We start from the raw sequence: 22,228 nt of genomic DNA, 5'->3' as shown, positions 1-22,228 counted from the left end.
CAAGAAAAAGAATTTCAGAATTTTTTCCACCTTTATTGTCAGCTATAATCTGTATAGACCAGACCTGGGCAACGTGCGTCTCAAGGGTCACAACCGGCCCTCTGGCCGTTTCACTCTGGCCCTCCCAGATGAATGGCTGAAACAGTGGCCCTACGGACTGCACTGTACCGTCCATCTATCTGCCGCTCGCTGTCACCGTTATCCGCATCCTCTGAACGCAGGCAGCGGTGAATACATTGATGGGGGACAGGGCCACTGGCTCTATCCGCCACCAATTAGCGTGGGAGTCAGCAGCAATGACAATGTTTCATTGTGTCAGGTGTGTACTGCGGAGAGTCTGTGCATTGGAAAAAGCAGAGCATGTGTATAGGAATTTTGTATACCGTATTTTCCGCTTTGTAAGACGCACTTTTTTTCCCCAAAATTTGGGGGGAAAACAGGGGTGCGTCTTACAAAGCGGACATGCCTTACCTAGGCTGTGATCGGGGGCGTCCGGCGGTTGCTGGCCTCTGCTGCGGGTGTGTCCGGTGCCGCGTTGTGTGCCCTTCGATGCCCGGGGCTCTGCCAACATTGTGCGACAGGCCAGAGCCCCGGCATTTCCTCGGTTCCCTGTGTGCCGGTAAAAAGATGGCTGCCGGCGCTTGCGCAGATGGGATCTCGGGACCCAGTTCTCGAGAGATGAGATTTGAAATCTCATCTCTCGAGAGCTGGGTCCCGAGATCCCATCTGCGCACGCGCCGGCGGCCATTTTCCCTGGGTTCCCTGTGTGCGCGCGGTGGTGCCTGTAAAAAAATGGCCGCCGCGCGTGCGCAGATGGGATCTCGGGACCCAGCTCTCGAGAGATGAGATTTCACATCTCATCTCTCGAGAACTGGGTCCCGAGATCCCATCTGCGCACGTGCCGGCGGCCATTTTTTTTTTTTACCGGCACTTCAGCGCACGTATACAGGGAACCGAGGAAATGCTGGGGCTCTGGTCTGTCGAACAATGTCGGCAGAGCCCCGGGCATCGATGGGCACACAACGCCGCACCGGAGGCACCCGCAGCACCGGCCTGCAACAGCCGGACAAGTGGAGAAACCTGACACCAGCACAAGACTCTGCAGCAGCAACGGCACACATCGGAGCCCCCCCTCATCCCTGGATGCGGCCTGCAGCATCACTCCACGCCTGCCTCCTCCAGCAGCGAGCCTAGGACCCCGCTACACCGCAGCCACCAACCCCGGTAAGCAATAAGATGCAAGGATTATAAGAGGCACCACCATTTTATTAAAAAATATTTTTTTCTTATTTTTCTCCTCAAAAATTGTGGTGCGTCTTATAATCCGGAGCGTCTTATAAAGCGAAAAATACGGTATATAGGGGGCTGTGTGGGGCTCATACTGTATAAAGGGGGGCTCATGCTGTATATAGGAGGCTCTGTGGGGCTCATACTTTACATACGGGACTACTTGGGCACATGCTGTATTTAGGGTGCTACATGGGGCGCATACTGTGCACCACAGTCTGTCTGGGGAAAATGTATATAGTGGGCTACGTGGAGCACATGCTGTATATCAGAGGTTGCGTGGGGACATGCTGTACATGGGAGGCTACGTGTGGCACAGGCTGTACATGGCAGGCTACGTGTGGCACAGGCTGTACATGGCAGGCTACGTGTGGCACAGACTGTACATGGCAGGCTACGTATGGCACAGGCTGTACATAGGAGGCTATGTGTGGCACAGGCTGTACATGGGAGGCTATGTGTGGCACAGGCTGTACATGGGAAGCTATGTGTGGCACAGGCTGTACATGGGAAGCTAGGTGTGGCACAGGCTGTACATGTGAGGCTACGTGTGGCACAGGCTGTACATAGGAGGCTATGTGTGGCACAGGCTGTACATGGGAAGCTAGGTGTGGCACAGGCTGTACATGTGAGGTTACGTGTGGCATAAGCTGTCTCATAGATTGTAAGCTTGCGAGCAGGGCCCTCATTCCTCTTGGTATCTGTTATGATCTATGTGATTATTGTTATGCTGTAATGTCTATCGTCTGTACAAGTCACCTCTGAAATGTAAAGTACTGCGGAATATGTCGGCGCTATAGAAATAAAATTATTATTATTATTACATGGGAGGTTACGTATGGCACAGGCTGTACATGATGCTCATACTTGTGGGAGCTCAAACTGTACATGGGAGGCTATGATGGGAATCATACTGTACATAGGAGGCTAGGTGGGGGCACATACTGTATATGGGAGGCTAAGTGGGGGCACATATTGTATATAGGAGGGTATGTGGGGGAACACACTGTATATAGTGGGGCTGTGTGCAGGCTCATACGGTTTATAAGGGGATGTCAGAAGACTTAATTCAGTTCAATTTTAAGTCATACAATTAATATTAATGTAACATGATAATTAATATGTTAATATTAATAATTAGCAGAATTAGTTTTAGGGTGTGTGCACATGTTGCGGATTCTGCTGCGGATCCGGCCCTGTGGATCCGCTGCAGTTTCTGCTGCGTTGTACAGTACCATGTAAGTCTATGTAAAATGAAAACCGCAGTGCACACGTTGCATATTTTTCCACGCGGATTTGCTGCAGTTTCAAAACCACAGCATGTCAATTCTTTGTGCGGATTCCGCAGCGGTTTAGCACCTGCTCCATGACGGGTGTCAAACCGCAGGGGAAAACCGTAGAAAATCAGATACAAACCAGACAGGCCCAAATGCATCTGCACTAATACAGGGTGCAGCGAACCCAAGTAAAATGGCAGCTGCGCAGGTGCATAAATACCAAATGAAACAGCCAGCCTACAATCAGGGATTGGCCGTGTGGTACACCAGTGCAGAAGAAATAATCCACATGTGGCAGTGTTCACACAGGGAATGCAGGGCTTCTGGCTCACAACCTCTTAGTAACACCATACAGGGGGGCTGCCCAGTGCCAACTAGAATGCATCCCATGTGAACAGAGGCCACAAGTTGCAGAACCATTTGGGCCCAACTGCACCCTGTAAAAGATATAAAAAGTGCACAAAAAACATATCAATATATGTAAGGTATTGGTTTATATTAAGGCCTTAATACGGAAGCTGACAAACTGCATCAAAGTTCCTTACACTTGTCAGTCCTACTCTAACATGAAAACCTCAAAAAGAGGAAAAAATCCTCCAAAAAAATTAGATACAAACCAGACAGGCCCAAATGCATCTGCACTAATACAGGGTGCAGCGAACCCAAGTAAAATGGCAGCTGCACAGGTGCATAAATACCAAATGAAACAGCCAGCCTACAATCAGGGATTGGCCGTGTGGTCCACCAGTGCAGAAAAAATAATCCACATGTGGACCACACGGCCAATCCCTGATTGTAGGCTGGCTGTTTCATTTGGTATTTATGCACCTGTGCAGCTGCCATTTTACTTGGGTTCGCTGCACCCTGTATTAGTGCAGATGCATTTGGGCCTGTCTGGTTTGTATCTAATTTTTTTGGAGGATTTTTTCCTCTTTTTGAGGTTTTCATGTTAGAAAACCGTAGAAAATCCACAAATAAACCGCAGGTCTTTTGACCTGCGGATTTAGACAAATCGGGGCGGAAAATTCCGCAGCAGAATCCACAACGTGTGCACACACTCTTAGCCTATTGGTTCAGCCCTCCACAACAGTCTCATATGTGGCCTCTCAGGAAAATTAATTGCCCACCCCTGGTATAGGTTACACCCTCACCTCCACTGGGAAGAATGCCCTGTTGTGAAACTTCCACTACTTGAATGGATCCTCTGATGAACCCCTATCATTAGAGGGGGAAAATACGTGGGGATGAAAACTTGATCATAATTGAGGATAAGTACTCTTTAGATATTATCTGTTTCATGTCTTTTTGGGCCATCATTCCTTAAGATGTTCCTGTTTCTCTGTATTATCCATATGGTGGCTGTATTGTGAGCGTATGTCCAACTCCCCAATCTTTGGACAGATTACCAATCACTATAGGTCTATTTAATAACTAGATGGAGGCCTGCTGCTATCGCATCAGGAGGGTGGTAATGTCACAATGGGGGCAGGCTTTTCAGCGTTAAGAATCTCTCCCCCCATGAGCTATTCTTTGACCTGTCTACCCCATGTGCTATCTCTCTCCTTCCTGTGCGGTGTTCTCCCCTCATGTGCTGTCCCATTTGAGCTGTCTCCTCCCTGTGCTCTGTCTCACCCCTGTGCGCTTTCTCTCTCCCCCATCTGCTGTCTTCTCCTCTCATGTCATCTCCTTTGTCTTGTGTACCCAATTTGCGCAGGAGCAGTAAATCAGACCGCCACCATCTTTTTGCAGATAGCGGCAGTCAACTTAAAACTGCCCATGCGCTCTTCCTGTACAAAGATGGCGGCGGTCAGTGAATCATTCGGCTGATCCCGGTGGTGGCGTGTTCGCGACGTTGTTCCGCTGGTGGTACCGTGCAAGAGACTGCGTACGGTGTATACAGTGTGTGTGTGTGTGTGTGTGTACGGCATATACAGGGTGTGTTTGTGGTGCGTACAGCGTATACAGTGTGTGTGTGTGTGGTGCGACAGTGTTCCGCTGGTGGTACCGCGCAAGAGGCTGATACCACCAGCAGTTTTCATATTGAGACACCCATCACTTGGGTGTCCCAATATGAAGGTCAGTAAACTTCCGCCGCTTGGAATTCTGGGATCCAGACAGAATTGAGGGTGGATGTTAAATATGGTTGATTTATGTTTTGGTATTTGTATTATATCTATGCCAGTATAAATATGATGTTATGCCCACATTCTGCCCCCACGTCACTGGATTGCTTTGTATTAAGTACACTGTTTGTCTATATATGCATGGAAGAGGATGTCCCTGCGCTCCTGTCCTGGACGCCCATGATGCCTGGTTGCTGCGGTGCCTGCCGGCTCTCGGCGTCTATCTCTGTGGGCTGGGCCAGCCCCCGTTCCGCCCACATGTGACGCCGACGCCGTCTGGCATGGCTAGTGGCCGGTCGTCATGGTGCGTCACTTCCGGGCGGTGAGCGCTACTTCTGGTCTGGCGGTAATTCACGCCTCGGTCGAGGATTATAAAATGCTGGGACATGGTTTGATTGATAGGCCCCTTGACGAAGGAGTCCGAAACGCGCATTGGGGCGGACGCGCTGGCCCAGGAATCACGTCACCTGGTACCACTGACGTTAATAGGTAATCATTATGGATCCTATTATGAAATGCTTTTTTGGTCACTGGTATTAGGGATTGACCGGGTAGTGTGGGGACTATGGATGTGTGCTAAGCATTATGGGCATTGTTAGCAGGCACTATTGGGATATACTGCTGTGGCATTAACCCTATTATAAGGGATTGCTAGTAATCTGTTTGGTATTATCCTGCTGTCCTAAATTGGTGATATATGTGGCGCAAGGTAAATAATGCTGTTCTAGGCCTTATTTGAATGCCTGTTACTTTTTTGCCTAGCAAGGGAGAGACTATGTATTAACCTGTAGTGTCAGAACATTCCATCTGTGATGTCCTTCCTGGACCTGTGCGTCCTTGAGAGTTACGAGTGGTTAACACCTTGTACCTTGTCTATTTTTCACTAGTATCAGGTTATGTGATTTTAATTTTGTACTAATAAAAATTGTATTTTTTATGCATACATTGCCTTTTGATCATCTTTTCTATGTGTAAGGTAAGTATATATTAGACAAGAACTCTGGGTCCACCTTATTATCCAGTATATAGTCTGCATCTCAGGGTATATACATGATTCTTACCTTCTTGAGGCCATTGGGCATGCGCAATAGGGTGATATGTGTTATTTAGGGTCTGTTCAGCATTACAATATGGGTATGGTCTGTATATGGGTATATTTTCTCCTTAATACCTATAGTATTATGAGGCCCCTACATTAAGCCCCTACACTATAGTATTATGTCCAAGGTATTCGAAGTCAACTCAGGGTTGACCTGGCCACAGGTAGGGTTTCTAGGGGGCTCTGTAATGACAAGCTGTCATAGTTTCCGATCGGTGACCCGTGATTATGTTAAGGACGTGTCTATTCAATGCGCCCCCATGCCGGCGCGCTGTCAATGCTGCTAATTTAAGAGTTTGACAGCGGCATTTAACAGGTTATACACGGGCAGAGATTCACACAACCCGCGATTGTTAGAATCATAGAATCGCAGAGTTGGAAGGGACCTCCTGGTCCAAACCCCTGCTCAAAGCAGGATTCGCTAAATCATCCCAGACAGATGTCTGTCCAGCCTCTGTTTGAAGACTTCTATTGAAGGAGAGCTCACCACCTCTCGTGGCAGCCTGTTCCACTCATTGATCACTCTGTCAAAGTTTTTTCTAATATCTAATCTGTGTCTCCTCCCATCCAGTTTCATCCCATTGCTCCTAGTCTTTCCTTGTGCAAATGAGAATACAGATGATCCTTCTACAATGTGACAGTCCTTTAGATATTTGTAGACAGCTATTAAGTCTCCTCTCAGTCTTCTCTTCTGCAAGATAAACATTCCCAAATCCTGCAACCTTTCCTCATAAGACAGGGTTTGCAGACCGGTCACCATTCTGGTTGCTCTTTTCTGAACTTGATCCAGTTTGTTGATGTCTTTTTTAAAATGTGGCGCCCAAAACTGGATACAATGTTCCAGATGAGGTCTGACCAAAGAGGAGTAGAGGGCAATAATGACTTCACGTGATCTAGACTGTATGCTTCTGTTAATACATCCTAGAATTGCATTTGCCATTTTTGCTGCTGCATCACACTGTTGACTCATATTCAGTCTGTGATCTATTATTATACCCAAGTCTTTTTCACATGTGCTGATGCTTAGCCCTATTCCTCCCATTCTGTATATGCTTTTTTCATTTTTATTGCCCAGATGTAGTACTTTGCATTTTTCCCTGTTAAAAAACATTTTTAGTTGCTGCCCACTGCTCCACTTTATTTATATCTTTTTGAATCCTCTCTCGCTCTTCTCTAGTATTAGCTATCGCTCCAAGCTTTGTGTCAACAGCAAATTTAATCAGTTTACCCTCAATTCCTTCATCTAAATCGTTGATAAAGATGTTGAACAATACAGGGCCCAGGACAGAGCCCTGTGGTACCCCACTTGAGACATTCATCCAACTGGATGTGCAGCCATTTACGACCACGCTTTGGGTCCGATCACTAAGGCTATGTGCACACACTGCAGATTCACCTGCGGGTTTTTATCTGCAGAACCGCAGATAAAACCGCAGGTAAAATACCTGCGGTTTTCCACCTGGACAATGGAATAGGTGGCAAACCGCAGCAGAATCCGCAGAAATAATTGACATGTCAATTGTTTCTGCGGATTTAAAACCGCAGCTTTTCCGCAGTTAAAAGTCTGCAGCGTGTGCACAGCAGAATGTTAATCCCATAGGATAACATGCTACTGTACACTGTCTGCAGAACTGCTGCGGCCAAAACCGCAGCAGAACCACAGCAAAAACCGCAGCGTGTGCACATAGCCTAAGACAGTTATGAATCCACCTATCAGTTGCATTGTCCATTCCATACTTAGTCATTTTTTCAATAAGGATAGTGTGAGGTACTTTGTCAAATGCTTTGCTGAAGTCACGATATACTATATCTACAGCATTTCCCTTATCCACCCAATCAGTGATTCTGTCATAGAAGGAAATTAAGTTAGTCTGACATGACTTATTAGTTACAAACCAATGCTGACTCTGTTTAATCACTTCATTCTTATCCAGGTACTGACATACATGTTGTTTAATAATTTGTTCAAAGATCTTTCCTGGTATAGAAGTCAGACTCACCGGCCTATAGTTGCCTGGGTCCACCTTCTTCCCCTTTTTGAAGCTAGGAACAACATTTGCTCTTCTCCAGTCTTCTGGGACTTCTCCTGTTCTCCAAGAATTTTCAAAGATTATGGAGAGGGGTTCAAAAATTTCTTCTGCTATCTCCTTCAGTACTCTGGGGTGTAATTCATCTGGACCTGGAGACTTGAATTCATTTAGGCTAGCTAAGTGTTTCCTCACTATTCTGTTTATAGATATCCTGGATTCTTCTATTCTCTTAATAGGACAGTGAAGAACAGTTGATGTTACATTTCCTTTCTGAGAGAAAACAGATGCAAAATAGGAATTTAAAAGTTGGGCCTTCTCAACATCCTGTCTTACTATTTCATCATTTTCATCGTGTAAAAATCCTATAGCATCTTTGACTTTTCTTTTACATTTGACATATCCCCAAAATCCTTTATTATTGCTTTTGATGTCTCTTGCAAGCCTCAATTCATTGTCAGCTTTAGCTAATCTGATTTGGGACCTGCAAGTTCTGCAGACAGCATTATATTCTTCTTTAGATATGCATCCCTCTTTCCATTTTATAAACATTTCTTTCTTCATTTTAAGCATGTGCTTCCTATTCTTCCCTCTTTTCGGAATTGTTAACAATTGTGCTTTGAGAATTTCATGTTTCAAGATTTCCCATACTTCCTGGACATTTTTGTCCTTAAGAATATCCAGCCATTGGATCCCTCCAATTCCCTTTCTGAATCCGTCAAAATCTGCCTTTCTGAAATCTAACCTTGACGTCTGAGTCTTCACAGGTCTTCCTCCTCTAGTTATCCAAAATTCTAAAATAGCATGGTCGCTTGTTGCGAGTTCATTTTTCCCTTCACCAGTGAGGTCTGATGAACTCCCTCTTCTGGCGAAGGAAGGTAGTGAGGCTGATTACCAAACAGCTGAGCAGGTAGATGATGACTGGGTCACAGGAACTGATGACTGGAAATAAGGCAGCCGACGCCCTGCTGCCTTGCTGGTGATTTTCCTGGTGGATTCTTGGAGACCAGTCAGACTTCTGCTTCTCAAAGCTAAGTTTTGCTCTGCTTGTTGTACACTTTAGTTCTGGTTTTGTTTGCCTTTTTTTTTGGAGTTCAGCCATCCCTGGCCAGGGGTGAGCTGAATTCCATTTTTGTCTCTGATCTGTTGATCTCTGGCTCTGTCTTCAGAATATACCTGAGTGCTGATATAGTCTTTTTGAAGCCTAGCGACTTCAGGGCCTGTTTTTCCTATCAGTCTGTTGGTACATTTTTGGATAGGGTTTTTGCGGATTGCAGACATCAGCTTTTCTATCCTGTCCTATTTAGTTAGCTTGGGCCCCATCATTTGCTCAACCTATCTTTCTATCTGTGTTAGTGTTTTTCATCTTGCTTCACAGTCATTATATGTTGGGGCTGCCTATTGCTTTGGGGTCTGCTCTGGGGCAGTTTAGATTTCCCCTTTCTGTCTTTAGTCTAGTTTAGTTCTCCAGCTGTGATCGAGGGGTCTAGGGCACCGTAGGAACCCCCCACGGCTACTGCTAGTTGTTGTGGATAGGTTCAGGGGTCTGCAATCCGATAGCTGCCAACTTCTCTGGTTTTCTGGACTTAGCTATTATTTTTGTTTTTTCCTCCTTCGGTGACTCATCCATAACAGTGGCTACCTCCTGGGGTCCCAGCCACTTTTACCTCCTCAACCATTTCCTCCCTGTTTATAAGGATTAGATCCAAGGTAGCAGTTCCCCTTGTTTTCTCCCCTACCTTTTGGAAGATAAAGTTGTCAGCAAGAGAGGATAAGAATTTGCATGACCTGTTAGTTTTGCCTGAGAGATTCCCAACAAATGTCAGGATAGTTGAAATCTCCCATGACTACTATGTCATATTTTTTGGAGAACTTGGCCATTTGATGCATAAAGAGTTCATCCATATCTTCAGCTTGCACAGGCGGCCTGTAGTAAATGCCTACAATAGTGTCCTTTCCATTGTTCTGTCCTTGTATTCTTACCCAAACAGTTTCCACAGAACTCCTAGTCTCTGAAGCTTCAATCTCTGTGCAGATATACGCGTTTCTAACATACAATGCGACACCTCCTCCTCGTTTATCAAGTCTGTTTCTAGCAAATAAGTTGTATCCTTCTAGCCTTGTATTCCAATCATGTGTATCGCCCCACCAAGTTTCAGTGATTCCAATGACATCATATTTCTTTTCCTGAGTCAGTAGTTCCAATTCTCCTAGTTTGTTGCCCATGCTTTGTGCATTAGTATAGAAACATTGTAGTATGTGACTGGTTTCTCTTTCTCCAATATTTTTATTATTTAGATTCTTTTGTCTTTGTTCTTCCTTTCCACTTCTAATAGCAGAGTTCTCAATAGCATTTCCCAGGTGTATGGCTTTTTCTGGCCTTTTGCTTCCCTTCCCGCATTGTTCTTGTTTAAAGCTCTCCTGATGAGTGTAGCAAGGCGATTTCCAAATACATGTTTTCCAGTCTTCGTAATGTGCACCCCATCTCTAGCAAGTAGTCCATCGTATAAGTTTATTCACTCCGTGATCCAGAAATACAAATCCTTGCTGACGGCACCATTGACATAGCCAGTTGTTCACCTGCAAATTCTTATTCCACCTCCTTGTTCCATGACCATCCACTGGGAGGATGGAAGAGAAGACCACCTGCGCTCCCAGTTCTTTCACTTTCTTACCTAAGTCTTCAAAGTCTCTGCAGATGGTTTCCAGGTCATTTCTTGCGGTGTCATTTGTCCCCACATGTAGTAGCAGGAATGAGTAGTCATCAGTAGGTCTGAAGAGTCCTGATATCCTGTCAGACACATCTTTAATTTTTAAATTTAGAGGCAGGTTCCTAATATTAATATATAATACCTGCCAGATAAGGGGCGAGCACACCCCGTGAGCCCACTCCATATACCAGCTACCAACCTATGACGTATATGTACGGCGGATGTCAGTAACTGTGACCTAAATTATAAAAGTTATTCGTTTTTAAAGATTAATTTAAATTTACTTCTGGATTTCGGAATAACTCTTATGCACTTACAATTTCACTTGCAATAAGCACAGGAAATAAAGCATTGAATATTGTTTTTCTGTAAATAACAATGTATTAGGTCACATTTACCAAGTTCTCTAAAACCTTTTACAACACCTTTATTTTTCACTTATCCATGTAAGAAAGTGAGCTAGGCTCTTACCCAATGTCCAGGTGCTTTCGTCAGCGATGGTGGAGTCATACAGCCGTCCCTGAAACATAAGAAGGCATGATGTACTAGCCGAGCACAATAAGGAATGGCTTCAGGGGAAGACAGAGAACTGGTTCTTATTATTGAATTTACAGTGAAAGTCGTTCTGGGACTTTACAAAAGTTACAAATGCAATGTACAGAGGTCATAAAACAAGCTCTCTAGAGGTCCCCACCAGTTATGACATACCACCCATCATTCACGTCACCGCTGCAGCAAATCATTAGCTTCAGCAGTGTCGTCTGCACAACACCTGACTGATGAGGTCAGTGACTGGCTACAATGGTCACATGACTGATGGATGGGTCTTCACCCACCACTGCAAGACCGGTGTGAGGCAGGGATGCCCTGAGAGAGGCAGGGATGGCCGGAGGTAGGCAGGGATGGCCGGAGAAATCAGGGATGGCCGGAGAGAGGCAGGGATGCCCGGAGTGAGGCTGGGATGGCCGGAGTGAGGCTGGGATAGCCGGAGTGAGGCTGGGATGGCCGGAGTGGAGCTGTATCCAAGGAGAAAATAATTCCAAATTTTACAACATTTCCTGCTCTTTCGCAATTTTTGAAAAAAAAAAATCCCAGAAATTCTCTTATAGTTTGTAAATTATTTTAAGCTCAAAATAGTGGAATTTCACAAGATCAAAAAACAGATTTTGCAAAGGTAATTGTGTTGCATTTGTTTTTCCTATTATACAAGGAAATATTAGACTCTTTTCTAGACAAGTCCCATAATCACCTCATAAAATCATTGTATTTATTAGATGTGACTTAAAAAAAAGCCATGGTCCAAATATACAAAAAGGAGTTAAAAAAAAAGGATCAGGAAAGGTATAATAGACATACACTTACAATAAATTCCTTATAATGGGAGATCAGAAAGCCAACAAAATAAGAGGGGTTGAGTGACACCATCAGGGCTCCCTAGACAGGTATGTAATAATCAGCATTCCCCGAGTCCGGCAGTGTCAGTCACAGAAAATGTCACACGAGGCTTTAAGGGGAATCTGTCAGAACTTTTGCTACATAATCTGAAGGCAGAACAAGGTAGGGGCTGAGACACTGATTTCAGTGGTATGTCACTTACTAGGCTGTGTGCTGTTTCCAATACAATGAGCATTTTATCATCAGGAGATTATCACAGCCCGGACTGGTGCTCACGTGCTTCCTGGTCCGTCCACACCGCCAGCACTGATTAGCATCTTAATGGCAATATACACAAAAAGCCATGATGTGGGCGGGGCTAGCTTAAGCAATTCTGCTCTCCAGCCTACATTGCTCGCACCACCAATGACAGCAGAGGGGGTGGAGCTAAATATCTAATTGCCAATTTAGTAAAAAATAAAAATTAGGCAGACATACAATGGCAAATTATTCAAATTAATTAGTTTAATGGCCCAGCCCTACATCAAAGCTCCGTGTGACATTTCTGAGACAGAAACATCCTGACTGGGGGAATGCTGATTATTGCATAGTGAGCTCTGATGGGGTCACAAGGCCCCTCTTATTCTGCTGACCTTCTGGACCCCATTAAAAGGAACTTATTACATGTCTATGATACTTCCAGGGTTAGGCTGAGTTCACACGTGGCTTTTTTTCGCGTTTCCACGGCAGTTTTAACCGCGCGATTTTGCCGCGAAAAATAAGCATCCCATGCATTCCTATGGGATTCTGCAATGCTGTGCTAATGCTGCGGTTTTTACTGCGGCGGAATCGCTTTGCGGTAAAAAGCGCAGTATGCTCATTAATTTTGCGGAATCGCGGCAATCCCGCACCCATAGGAATGCATTGTTCTGCTTACTTTCCGCATGTGGCTGTGCACACCATGCGAAAAGTAAGCAGAACAATTGCGGATGGTACCCACGGTCCGGAGGAGAGGAGACTGTCCTCCGGGCTTTGGGTACCATATCCCTGTAAAAAATAGAATTTAAAATAAAAAATATTGTTATTCTCACCTTCCGACGTCCCGCGCAGCCTTCCCGCCTCTCCACGCTCGAGTTCCCAGTAATCCTTTGCGAAAATGCCCGCGATGGCGTCCGTTCTCGCGGGATCGCGAAGTCTTGCGGTCATCACGAATTACCGCGAGACTTCGCGATCCCGCGAGAATGTACGTCATCGCGGGCATTTTCGCAAAGGATTACTGGGAACGGGAGTGTGGAGAGGCGGGAAGGCTGCGCGGGACGTCGGAAGGTAAGAATAACACCATTTTTTATTTTTTTTTACATTTTATCTTTTACTACTGATGCTGCATAGGCGGCCTCAGTAGTAGAAAGTTGGTCACACTTGTCAAACACTATGTTTGACGAGTGTGACCAACCTGTCAATCAGTTCTCCAAGCGATGCTACAGATCGCTTGGAAAACGCTAGCATTTTGCAAGCTAATTACGCTTGCAAAATGCTAGTTTTTCCGCGGGAAAATTGCGGGAATTTAAAATGCGATTTTCCCGCGGAATGGAATTCTCGCGGTAATTTCCGTGAGAGTTCCGCTACGTGTGAACTTAGCCTTACACTTACCCTGCTCTTTTCATGTGTTTGGGCCATTATTAAGTGCTTCTATTTTAAGGCATATCTAATAAGCATAAAAACCCATCTGTCACTCTATATAAACACTATTAGAGCAAGGTAAACGGAAAAAAAGATTAACCCCTTAGTGACAGCCAATTTGCAGCTTAATGACCAGACCAATTTTTACAATTCTGACCACTGTCCCTTTATGAGGTTATAACTCTGGAACGCTTTAAAGGATCCCGCTAATTCTGAGATTTTTTTTTGTGACATATTGTACTTCATGTTAGTGGTAAAATTTCTTCGATATGACTTGTGTTTATTTATGAAAAAAATGGACATATTGCGAAAATTTTTAAAATTTTGCAATTTTCAACCTTTTAATTTTTATGCCCTTAAATCAGAGATATGTCACAAAAAATACTTAATAAATAACATTTCCCACATGTCTGCTTAAGGGTGGTTTCACATTAGCGTTTAAGGCTGCAGCGTCGGCCTGCGCACGGCCGCCGCTAAGCCCCGCCCCCTGCCGCAGCTCCGCCTACGGGCGCATGACGCTGCATGTGTCCCCTATCTTTAGCACTGGGGACGCAGGCCGTGCGCAGGTATGCGTTTGGTGGCGCATGCGTCCTTTTGACGGTGCGCCAAGCGCACCAAATTGCAACAAGTTGCGTTTGGCGCTGGTCGGCGCACCCGTCAAAAGGACGAACGCGCCGCCAAACGCATACCTGCGCACGGCCTGCGTCCCCAGTGCTAAAGATAGGGGACGTATGACGCATCCAGCGTCATGTGCCCGTAGGCGGAGGCGCGGGGCTTAGCGGTGGCCGTGCGCAGGCCGACGCTGCGGCCTTAAACGCTAATGTGAAACCACCCTTACATCAGCACAATTTTGGAACCAAATTTTTTTTTTGTTAGGAAGTTATTAGGGTAAGGCTAAGTGCACACGTAACGGAACTCTCGCGGAAATTACAGCGAGAATTCCGGAATTCCATTCCGCGGGAAAATCGCATTTTAAATTCCCGCGTATTTAGCTTGCAAAATGTTAGCGTTCTCCAAGCGATCTGTAGCATCGCTTGGAGAACTGATTGACAGGTTGGTCACACTCGTCAAACAGTGTTTGACAAGTGTGACCAACTTTTTACTACTGAGGCCGCCTATGCGGCATCAGTAGTAAAAGATAGAATGTAAAAAAAAAAATAAAAAATAAAATACTGTTATTCTTACATTCCGACGTCCCGCGCATCCGTTCCCAGTAATCCTTTGCGAAAATGCCCGCGATGACGTCCATTCTCGCGGGATCGCGACGTCTCGCGGTAATTCGCGATGACGTCGCGCGAATGACCGCAAGACTTCGCGATCCCGCGAGATCGGACGCCATTGCGGGCATTTTCGCAAAGGATTACTGGGAACGAGAGCGTGGAGAGAGGCGGGAAGGCTGCGCGGGACGCCGGAAGGTAAGAAAAACAATATTTTTTATTTTATAATTCTATTTTTTACAGGGATATGGTACCCAAAGCCCGGAGGATAGTCTCCTCTCCTCCGGACCATGGGTACCATCCGCAATTGTTCTGCTTACTTTCCGCATGTTGTGCACAGCCACATGCGGGAAGTAAGCGGAACAATGCATTCCTATGGGTGCGGGATCGCCGCGATTCCGCAAAATAATGAGCATGCTGCGTTTTTTACTGCGAAGCGATTCCGCCGCGGTAAAAACCGCAGCATTAGCACAGCATTGCGGAATCCCATAGGAATGCATGGGATGCTTATTTTTCGCGTCAAAATCGCGCGGTTAAAACCACCGCGGAAACGCGAAAAAAACGCCACGTGTGAACTCAGCCTTAAAATTTGACCAGCGATTTCTCATTTTTACAACAAAATTTACAAAACCATTTTTTTAAGGACCACCTCACATTTGAAGTGAGTTTGAGGGGTCAATATGACAGAAAATACCCAAACGTGACACCATTCTAAAAACTACACCCCTCAAGGTGCTCAAAACCACATTCAAGAAGTTTATTAACCCTTTACGTGCTTCACAGGAACTGAAGCAATGTGGAAGGAAAAAATTAACATTTAACTTTTTTTTTTTTTACAAACATTTTACTTCAGAAACAATTTTTTTTAATATCACAAGTGTAAAAAGAGAAAATGAACCACAAAATTTGTTGTGCAATTTCTCCTGAATACACCGATACCCCACATGTGGGGATAAACCACTGTTTGGGCGCACGGCAGGGCTTGGAATGGAAGGAGCGCAGTTTGACTTTTCAATGCAGAATTGGCTGGAAATGAGGTTGGACGCCATGCCGCGTTTGGAGAGCCCCTGATGTGCCTAAACAGTGGAAACCCCCCCCCCCCCCCCAAGTGACCCCATTTTGGAAACTAGACCCCTTAGGGAACTTATCTAGATGTGTGGTGAGCACCTTAAACCCCAAGTGCTTCACAGTAGTTTATAACGCAGAGCAGTGAAAATGAAAAATTATTTTTTTCCTCAAAAAGGATTATTTAGCCCGCTAGTTTTTATTTTCACGAGGCTAACAGGAGGAATTGTACTACAAAATTTGTTGTGCAATTTGTCCCGAGTATGCTGATACCCCATATGTGGGGGGAACCACTGTTTGGGGGTATGGGAGAGCTCAGAAGGGAATGCAGACTTTGATGCAATGTTCTGCGGGCGTCATGTTGCGTTTGCAGAGCCCCTGATGTGCCTAAACAGTAGAAACGTCCCACAAGTGACCCCATTTTGTAAACTAGACCCCCAAGGAACTTATCTAGGTGTGTGGTGAGCATTTTGAACCCCCAAGTGCTTCACAGAAGTTTATAACGCAGAGCCGTGAAAATAAAAAATCATTTTTTTTCCACAAAAATGATTTTTTAGTCCCCAATTTTTTTTATTTTCCCTAGGGTAATAGGAGAAATTAGACCCCCAAAGATGTTGTGCAATTTGTCCTGAGTACGCTGATGCCCCATAGATTGGAGTAAACCACTGTTTGGGCACACATCTGGGCTCGCAAGGGAGGGAGCACCATTTGACTTTTTGAACGCAAAATTGGCTGGAATCAATGGTGGCGCCATGTCACGTTTGGAGAGCATCTGATGTGCCTAAACAGTGGAAACCCCTCAATTCTAACTCCAACCCGAACCCCAACACACCCCTAACCCTAATCTCAGCCCTAACACTAATGAAAAAATGAAAATAAATATATTTTCTTTATTTCATTATTTATCCCTACCTATGCGGGTGATAAAGGGGGGGTTTATTTACTATTTATTTTTATTTTGATCACTGTAATAGGGTCTATCACAGTGACCAAAAGGAAAAATCTTCCTACTGTTGCCGGGTACTGGCCGGCAGATCTCGGCGGGCGCACTGCGCATGCGTCTGCCATTTTATTCCCGGAAGATGGCGGTGCCCATGGAGGGGAAAAAAGCGTGCTGAGGACCACTGGGAGGTACCGGGGGGGGGGGGGGATTGGGAACCCTATTTCTCTCTCCTAAGATGTGCGATCACATAAGAGGAGGAATTAAATGGTATATTAGACTTTTTTTTTTTTTTGCAGTTGACGTTATACGGTTAATAACGCTGATGGCAAAAGCGAGGTCGGTAAAAACCGACCCGAATCATGTTCTCTGGGGTCTCAGCTACCCCCAGCAGTTGAGACTCTGGAGAAAATCTGACTCTGGGGGGCGCTATACTTTTTCCACAGCGCCGTTAATTGACGGTGCTCTGGTTTAAGCACCCTTAACTACCGCCGTTAATAGGCATAATGGCGGTCGTTAAAAATCCAGAAAGTGCTGTGTCCCTCCACCACGACGCGCGTTTTGTCCACACTTCTTCAGGGCGCGTCTCACATCTGAGGTTACTTGGTTTTAGGAATAGTTTATGTTAAATTGTAAATAGAGTATCCAATAAATAATTGATTGGAATTTATTTGGCTGTATTGTGCTTTTTTCTGTTTACCCTTGCACTAATAGTGTTTATGTAGCGTGACAGACGGGTTTTTGTGCATGTCTTTTGGCACATGATTATTTTTGGATCTGATTGGGATTAAAACATCTAATAAGTGCTATGATCTGATGAATTTTGTGGATGCCTCTATCCAACATTACTAGCTGTCGGAGGCCAGTAATGTATAATAATCCATAATATCCGATAACGTGGCCTTTTTCCCTCATGAGAACGGTAGCCGCACCTAATATTCAGTAGGTATACTAACAGAAGTGGGATCTTCCAAAACGGGGCCCCAGACTCCGCTCCATCGACCAAATGAGAACAGTTACGGCTCAGAAAAATGGCCACACGTTGCTTTCTGTAAAAGCTCTGCGCCGAAGAATAAAATCAGCTCTGTAAGACGATGTTCACATGATGCATTTTTGCAGCGGGTTTCTTTTTCTGCTGCCATTTTTTTCTTGCCAGCAAAGAAACTGCTTAGGCCTCTTTCACACTTCAGTTTTTTACAATCAGTCACAATCCGCCAGGTTTTGAAAAAAACGGATCCTCAATTTTTTTTTGCATCCGTTTTTTTTGAGGATCCGCCAAAAGTTGCTGTCCGTCACCATCCTCAAAGATTTCAAAACGGAGCTTGTAACGTTTTTTCCTCTGGCGGATCCTTCAGACACTCATTTAACCCGAAATTCTTTCTGGGTGCCGTACAAAAAAAATTCTCTCACTCTCTCTCCTTTTCCAGGCTGCGATTCCTTTAACCCCTTCCCGACCTGTGACACAGCGTATGCGTCATGAAAGTCGGTGCCAATCCGACCTATGACGCATACCCTGTGTCATGAATTCAAAGCCCCCCTGCGGGTCGGGTGACTGGGGTCAATGAAAGGTCACCTGACCCGCAGATACAGGGGGATTTGTAATTCACCACAGGGGGCGTGGCTTCGCCCCCACGTGGCTACGATCGCTCTGATTGGCTGTTTCACTTTTAACAGCCAATCAGAGCGATAGTAATATTTCATCAATGAAAATTGATGAAATATTACAATCCAGCCATGGCCGATGCTGCAGTAGCATCGGACATGGCTGGAGACACCGATTTGCCCCCCCACCGGCGATCGCCCCCCCTGCCACTGAATGACAGCGGCGATCTGCCGCCGCTGTCATCATCTGCCCCCCCTCCCATTCCCTTCGCTCCCCGCCAGCTTCCGATCCCCCCCTCACCTCCCCCGGCACCTTCCAAGTCCCCCCCGTCGCTCCTGGTGTCCGGCGGGTCCGGTTCATGGGCGCCGCCATCTTAGAAATGGCGGGCGCATGCGCAGTGCGCCTGCTCGAATCTGCCGGCTGCAGATTCCATTATTTCATTTTGATCACTCTCAGAGTGATCAAAATGAAATAAAAAGTAAATGAATCCCCCGATTATCACCCCCATAGGTAGGCAGAACTAATAAAATAAAGAAAATATTTTTATTTTTCCATCAGGGTGAGGGTTGGAGAGAGGGTTAGGGTTAGGGTTGGAAAGAGGGTTAGGGTTGGAAAGAGGGTTAGGGTTGGAAAGAGGGTTAGGGTTGGAAAGAGGGTTAGGGTTGGAAAGAGGGATAGGGTTAGAATTAGGGTTAGGCTTGTGGTTAGTGTTATGGTTAGTGTTGGGGTTAGGGGTGTGTTGGGGTTAGGGTTGGGATTAGGGTTAGGGATGTGTTGGGGTTAGGGTTGTGGTTAGGGGTGTGTTGGGGTTAGGGTTGGAGTTAGAATTGAGGGGTTTCCACTGTTTAGCCACATCAGGGGGTCTCCAAACGCGACATGGTGCAACCTTTGATTCCAGCCAATTTTGCGTTCAAAAAGTCAAATGGTGCTCACTCCCTTCCAAGCCCCGACGTGTGCCCAAACAGTGGTTTACCCCCACATATGGGGTATCAGCGTACTCAGGAAAAATTGCACAACAGCTTTTGCGGTCTAATTTCTCCTATTACCCTTGGGAAAATAAAAAATTGGGGGCTAGAAAATTATTTTTGTGGAAAAAAAATGTTTTTTTCATTTTCATGTCTCTGCATTATAAACTTCTGTGAAGCACTTGGGGGTTGAAAGTGCTCACCACACATCTACATAAGTTCCTTGGAAGGTCTAGTTTCCAAAATGGGGTCACTTGTGGGGGGTTTCCACTGTTTAGGCACATCAGGGGCTCTGCAAACGTAATGACGACTGCAGACTATTCCATCAAAGTCTGCATTTCAAAACGTCACTACTTCCATTCCGAGCCCTGATGTGTGCCCAAACAATGGTTCCCCCACACATATGGGGTATCAGCGTACTCAGGACAAACTGGACAACAACTATTGGGGTCGAATTTCTCCTGTGACCCTTGTGAAAATAAAAAATTGCGAGCTAAAAATTCATTTTTTGAGGAAAAAAAAAGATTTTTTATTTTCATGGCTCTGCGTTACAATCTTCTGTGAAGCACTTCGGGGTTCAAGGTGCTCACTACACATCTAGGCAAGTTCCTTATGGGGTCTAGTTTCCAAAATGGGGTCACTTGTGGGGGGTTTCCACAGTTTAGGAACATCAAGGGCTCTGCAAATGTAACATGATGCCAGCAGACCATTCCATCAAAGTCTGCATACCAAAACGTCACTACTTCCCTTCCGAGCCCTGACGTGTGCCCATACAGTGGTCATCCCCCACATATGGGGTATCAGCGTACTCAGGACAAACTAGACAACAAGTTTTGGGGTCCAATTTCTCCTGTTACCCTTGTGAAAAAAAAAATTGCGGGCTAAAAATCATTTTTTATTTTCACGGCTCTGCGTTACAATCTTCTGTGAAGCACTTGGGGGTTCAAGGTGCTCACCACACATCTAGATAAGTTCCTTGGGGGGTCTTGTTTCCAAAATGGGGTCCCTTGTGGGGGGTTTCTACTGTTTAGGCACACAGGGGCTCAGCAAATGTAACATGATGCCCGCAGACCATTCCATCAAAGTCAGCATTTCAAAATGTCACTACTTCCCTTCCGAGCCCCGACGTGTGCCCAAACAGTGGTCTCCCCCCACATATGGGGTACCAGCGTACTCAGGACAAACTGGGAAACAACTTTTGGGGTCCAATTTATCCTGGTACCCTTGTGAAAATAAAAAATTGCAGACTAAAAAATTTTTTTTTAGGAAAAAAAAAAAGATTTTTTATTTTCACTGCTCTGCATTATAAACTTCTGTGAATCACCTGGGGGTTCAAAGTGCTCACTATGCATCTAGATAAGTTCCTTAGGGGGTCTAGTTTCCAAAATAGGGTCATTTGTGGGGGAGCTCCAAAGTTTAGGCACACAGGGGATCTCCAAACACGACATGGTGTCCGCCAACGATTGGAGCCAATTTTCATTTCAAAAAGTCAAATGGCGCTCATTCCCTTCTGCGCCCTGCCGTGCACCCAAACAGTGCCCCCCCCCACATATGGGGTACCAGCGTACTCAGGACAATCTGGACAACAACTTTTGTGGTCCAATTTCTCCTGTTACCCTTGTGAAAATAAAAAATAGCGTGCTAAAAAATCATTTTTGAGGAAAAAAAAATTATTTTTTAATTTCAATGCTCTATGTTATACACTTTTGTGAGGCACTTGGGGTTTCAAAGTGCTCACTACACATCTAGATAAGTTCCTTAAGGCTGAGTTCACACGTTGCATTTTTTTCGCGTTTCCGCGGCGGTTTTAACCGCGCGATTTTGCCGCGAAAAATAAGCATCCCATGCATTCCTATGGGATTCCGCAATGCTGTGCTAATGCTGCGGTTTTTACCGCGGCGGAATCGCTTCGCGGTAAAAACCGCAGCATGCTCATTAATTTGCGGAATCGCGGCGATCCCGCACCCATAGGAATGCATTGTTCCGCTTACTTCCCGCATGTGGCTGTGCACACCATGCGGAAAGTAAGCAGCACAATTGCGGATGGTACCCACGGTCCGGAGGAGAGGAGACTGTCCTCCGGGCTTTGGGTACCATATCCCTGTAAAAAATAGAATTTAAAATAAAAAATATTGTTATTCTCACCCTCCGACGTCCCACGCAGCCTTCCCGCTTCTCTTCACGCTCCGGTCCCAGTAGTCCTTTGCGAAAATGCTCGCGATGACGTCCGTTCTCGCGGGATCGCGAAGTCTCGCGGTCATCGCGAATTACCGCGAGACGTCGCGATCCTGCGAGAACTGACGTCATCGCGGGCATTTTCGCAAAGGATTACTGGGAACGGATGCGCGGGACGTCGGAGGGTGAGAATAACACTATTTTTTTTTTACATTCTATCTTTTACTACTGATGCTGCATAGGCGGCCTCAGTAGTAAAAAGTTGGTCACACTCGTCAAACACTATGTTTGACGAGTGTGACCAACCTGTCAATCAGTTCTCCAAGCGATGCTACAGATCGCTTGGAAAACGCTAGCATTCTGCAAGCTAATTACGCTTGCAAAATGCTAGTTTTTCCGCGGGAAAATCGCGGGAATTTAAAATGCGATTTTCCCGCGGAATGGAATTCCGAAATTCTCGCGGTAATTTCCGCGAGAGTTCCGGTACGTTTGCACTTAGCCTAAGGGGTCTAGTTACCAAAATGGGGTCACTTGTGGGGGAGCTCCAATGTTTAGGCACACAGGGGCTCTCCAAACGCGACATGGTGTCCGATAACGATTGGAGCTAATTTTCCATTCAAAAAGTCAAATGGCGCTCCTTCCCTTCCGGGCCCTGCCCTGCACCCAAACAGTGGTTTATGACCAC

General features: G+C 45.6%; 1 protein-coding gene across 2 annotated transcripts in view; it reads right to left on the bottom strand.

Annotated features, from left to right (window-relative positions):
- The window catches only part of NUDCD2 (NudC domain containing 2), a 54,309-nt gene that overhangs the window by 30,422 nt on the left and 1,659 nt on the right, over positions 1-22,228 (bottom strand). For both annotated transcript variants that reach the window (XR_012231768.1, XM_073573819.1), the window contains exon 2: positions 10,996-11,044. Coding sequence is in view for 1 of the 2 variants with exons in the window: in XM_073573819.1 (XP_073429920.1) it covers positions 10,996-11,044 (49 nt within the window). In the remaining variant the exon portion in view is untranslated. The remainder of the gene's footprint in view (positions 1-10,995; positions 11,045-22,228) is intronic.

Source organism: Dendrobates tinctorius, unplaced genomic scaffold (genome assembly GCF_039654945.1).
Source record: "Dendrobates tinctorius isolate UK_male_01 unplaced genomic scaffold, ASM3965494v1 ptg000036l, whole genome shotgun sequence".
NCBI lineage: Eukaryota > Metazoa > Chordata > Amphibia > Anura > Dendrobatidae > Dendrobates > Dendrobates tinctorius.
Note: the sequence above shows the minus strand (reverse complement) of the source record. Positions and strands in the feature narration are given on the sequence as shown.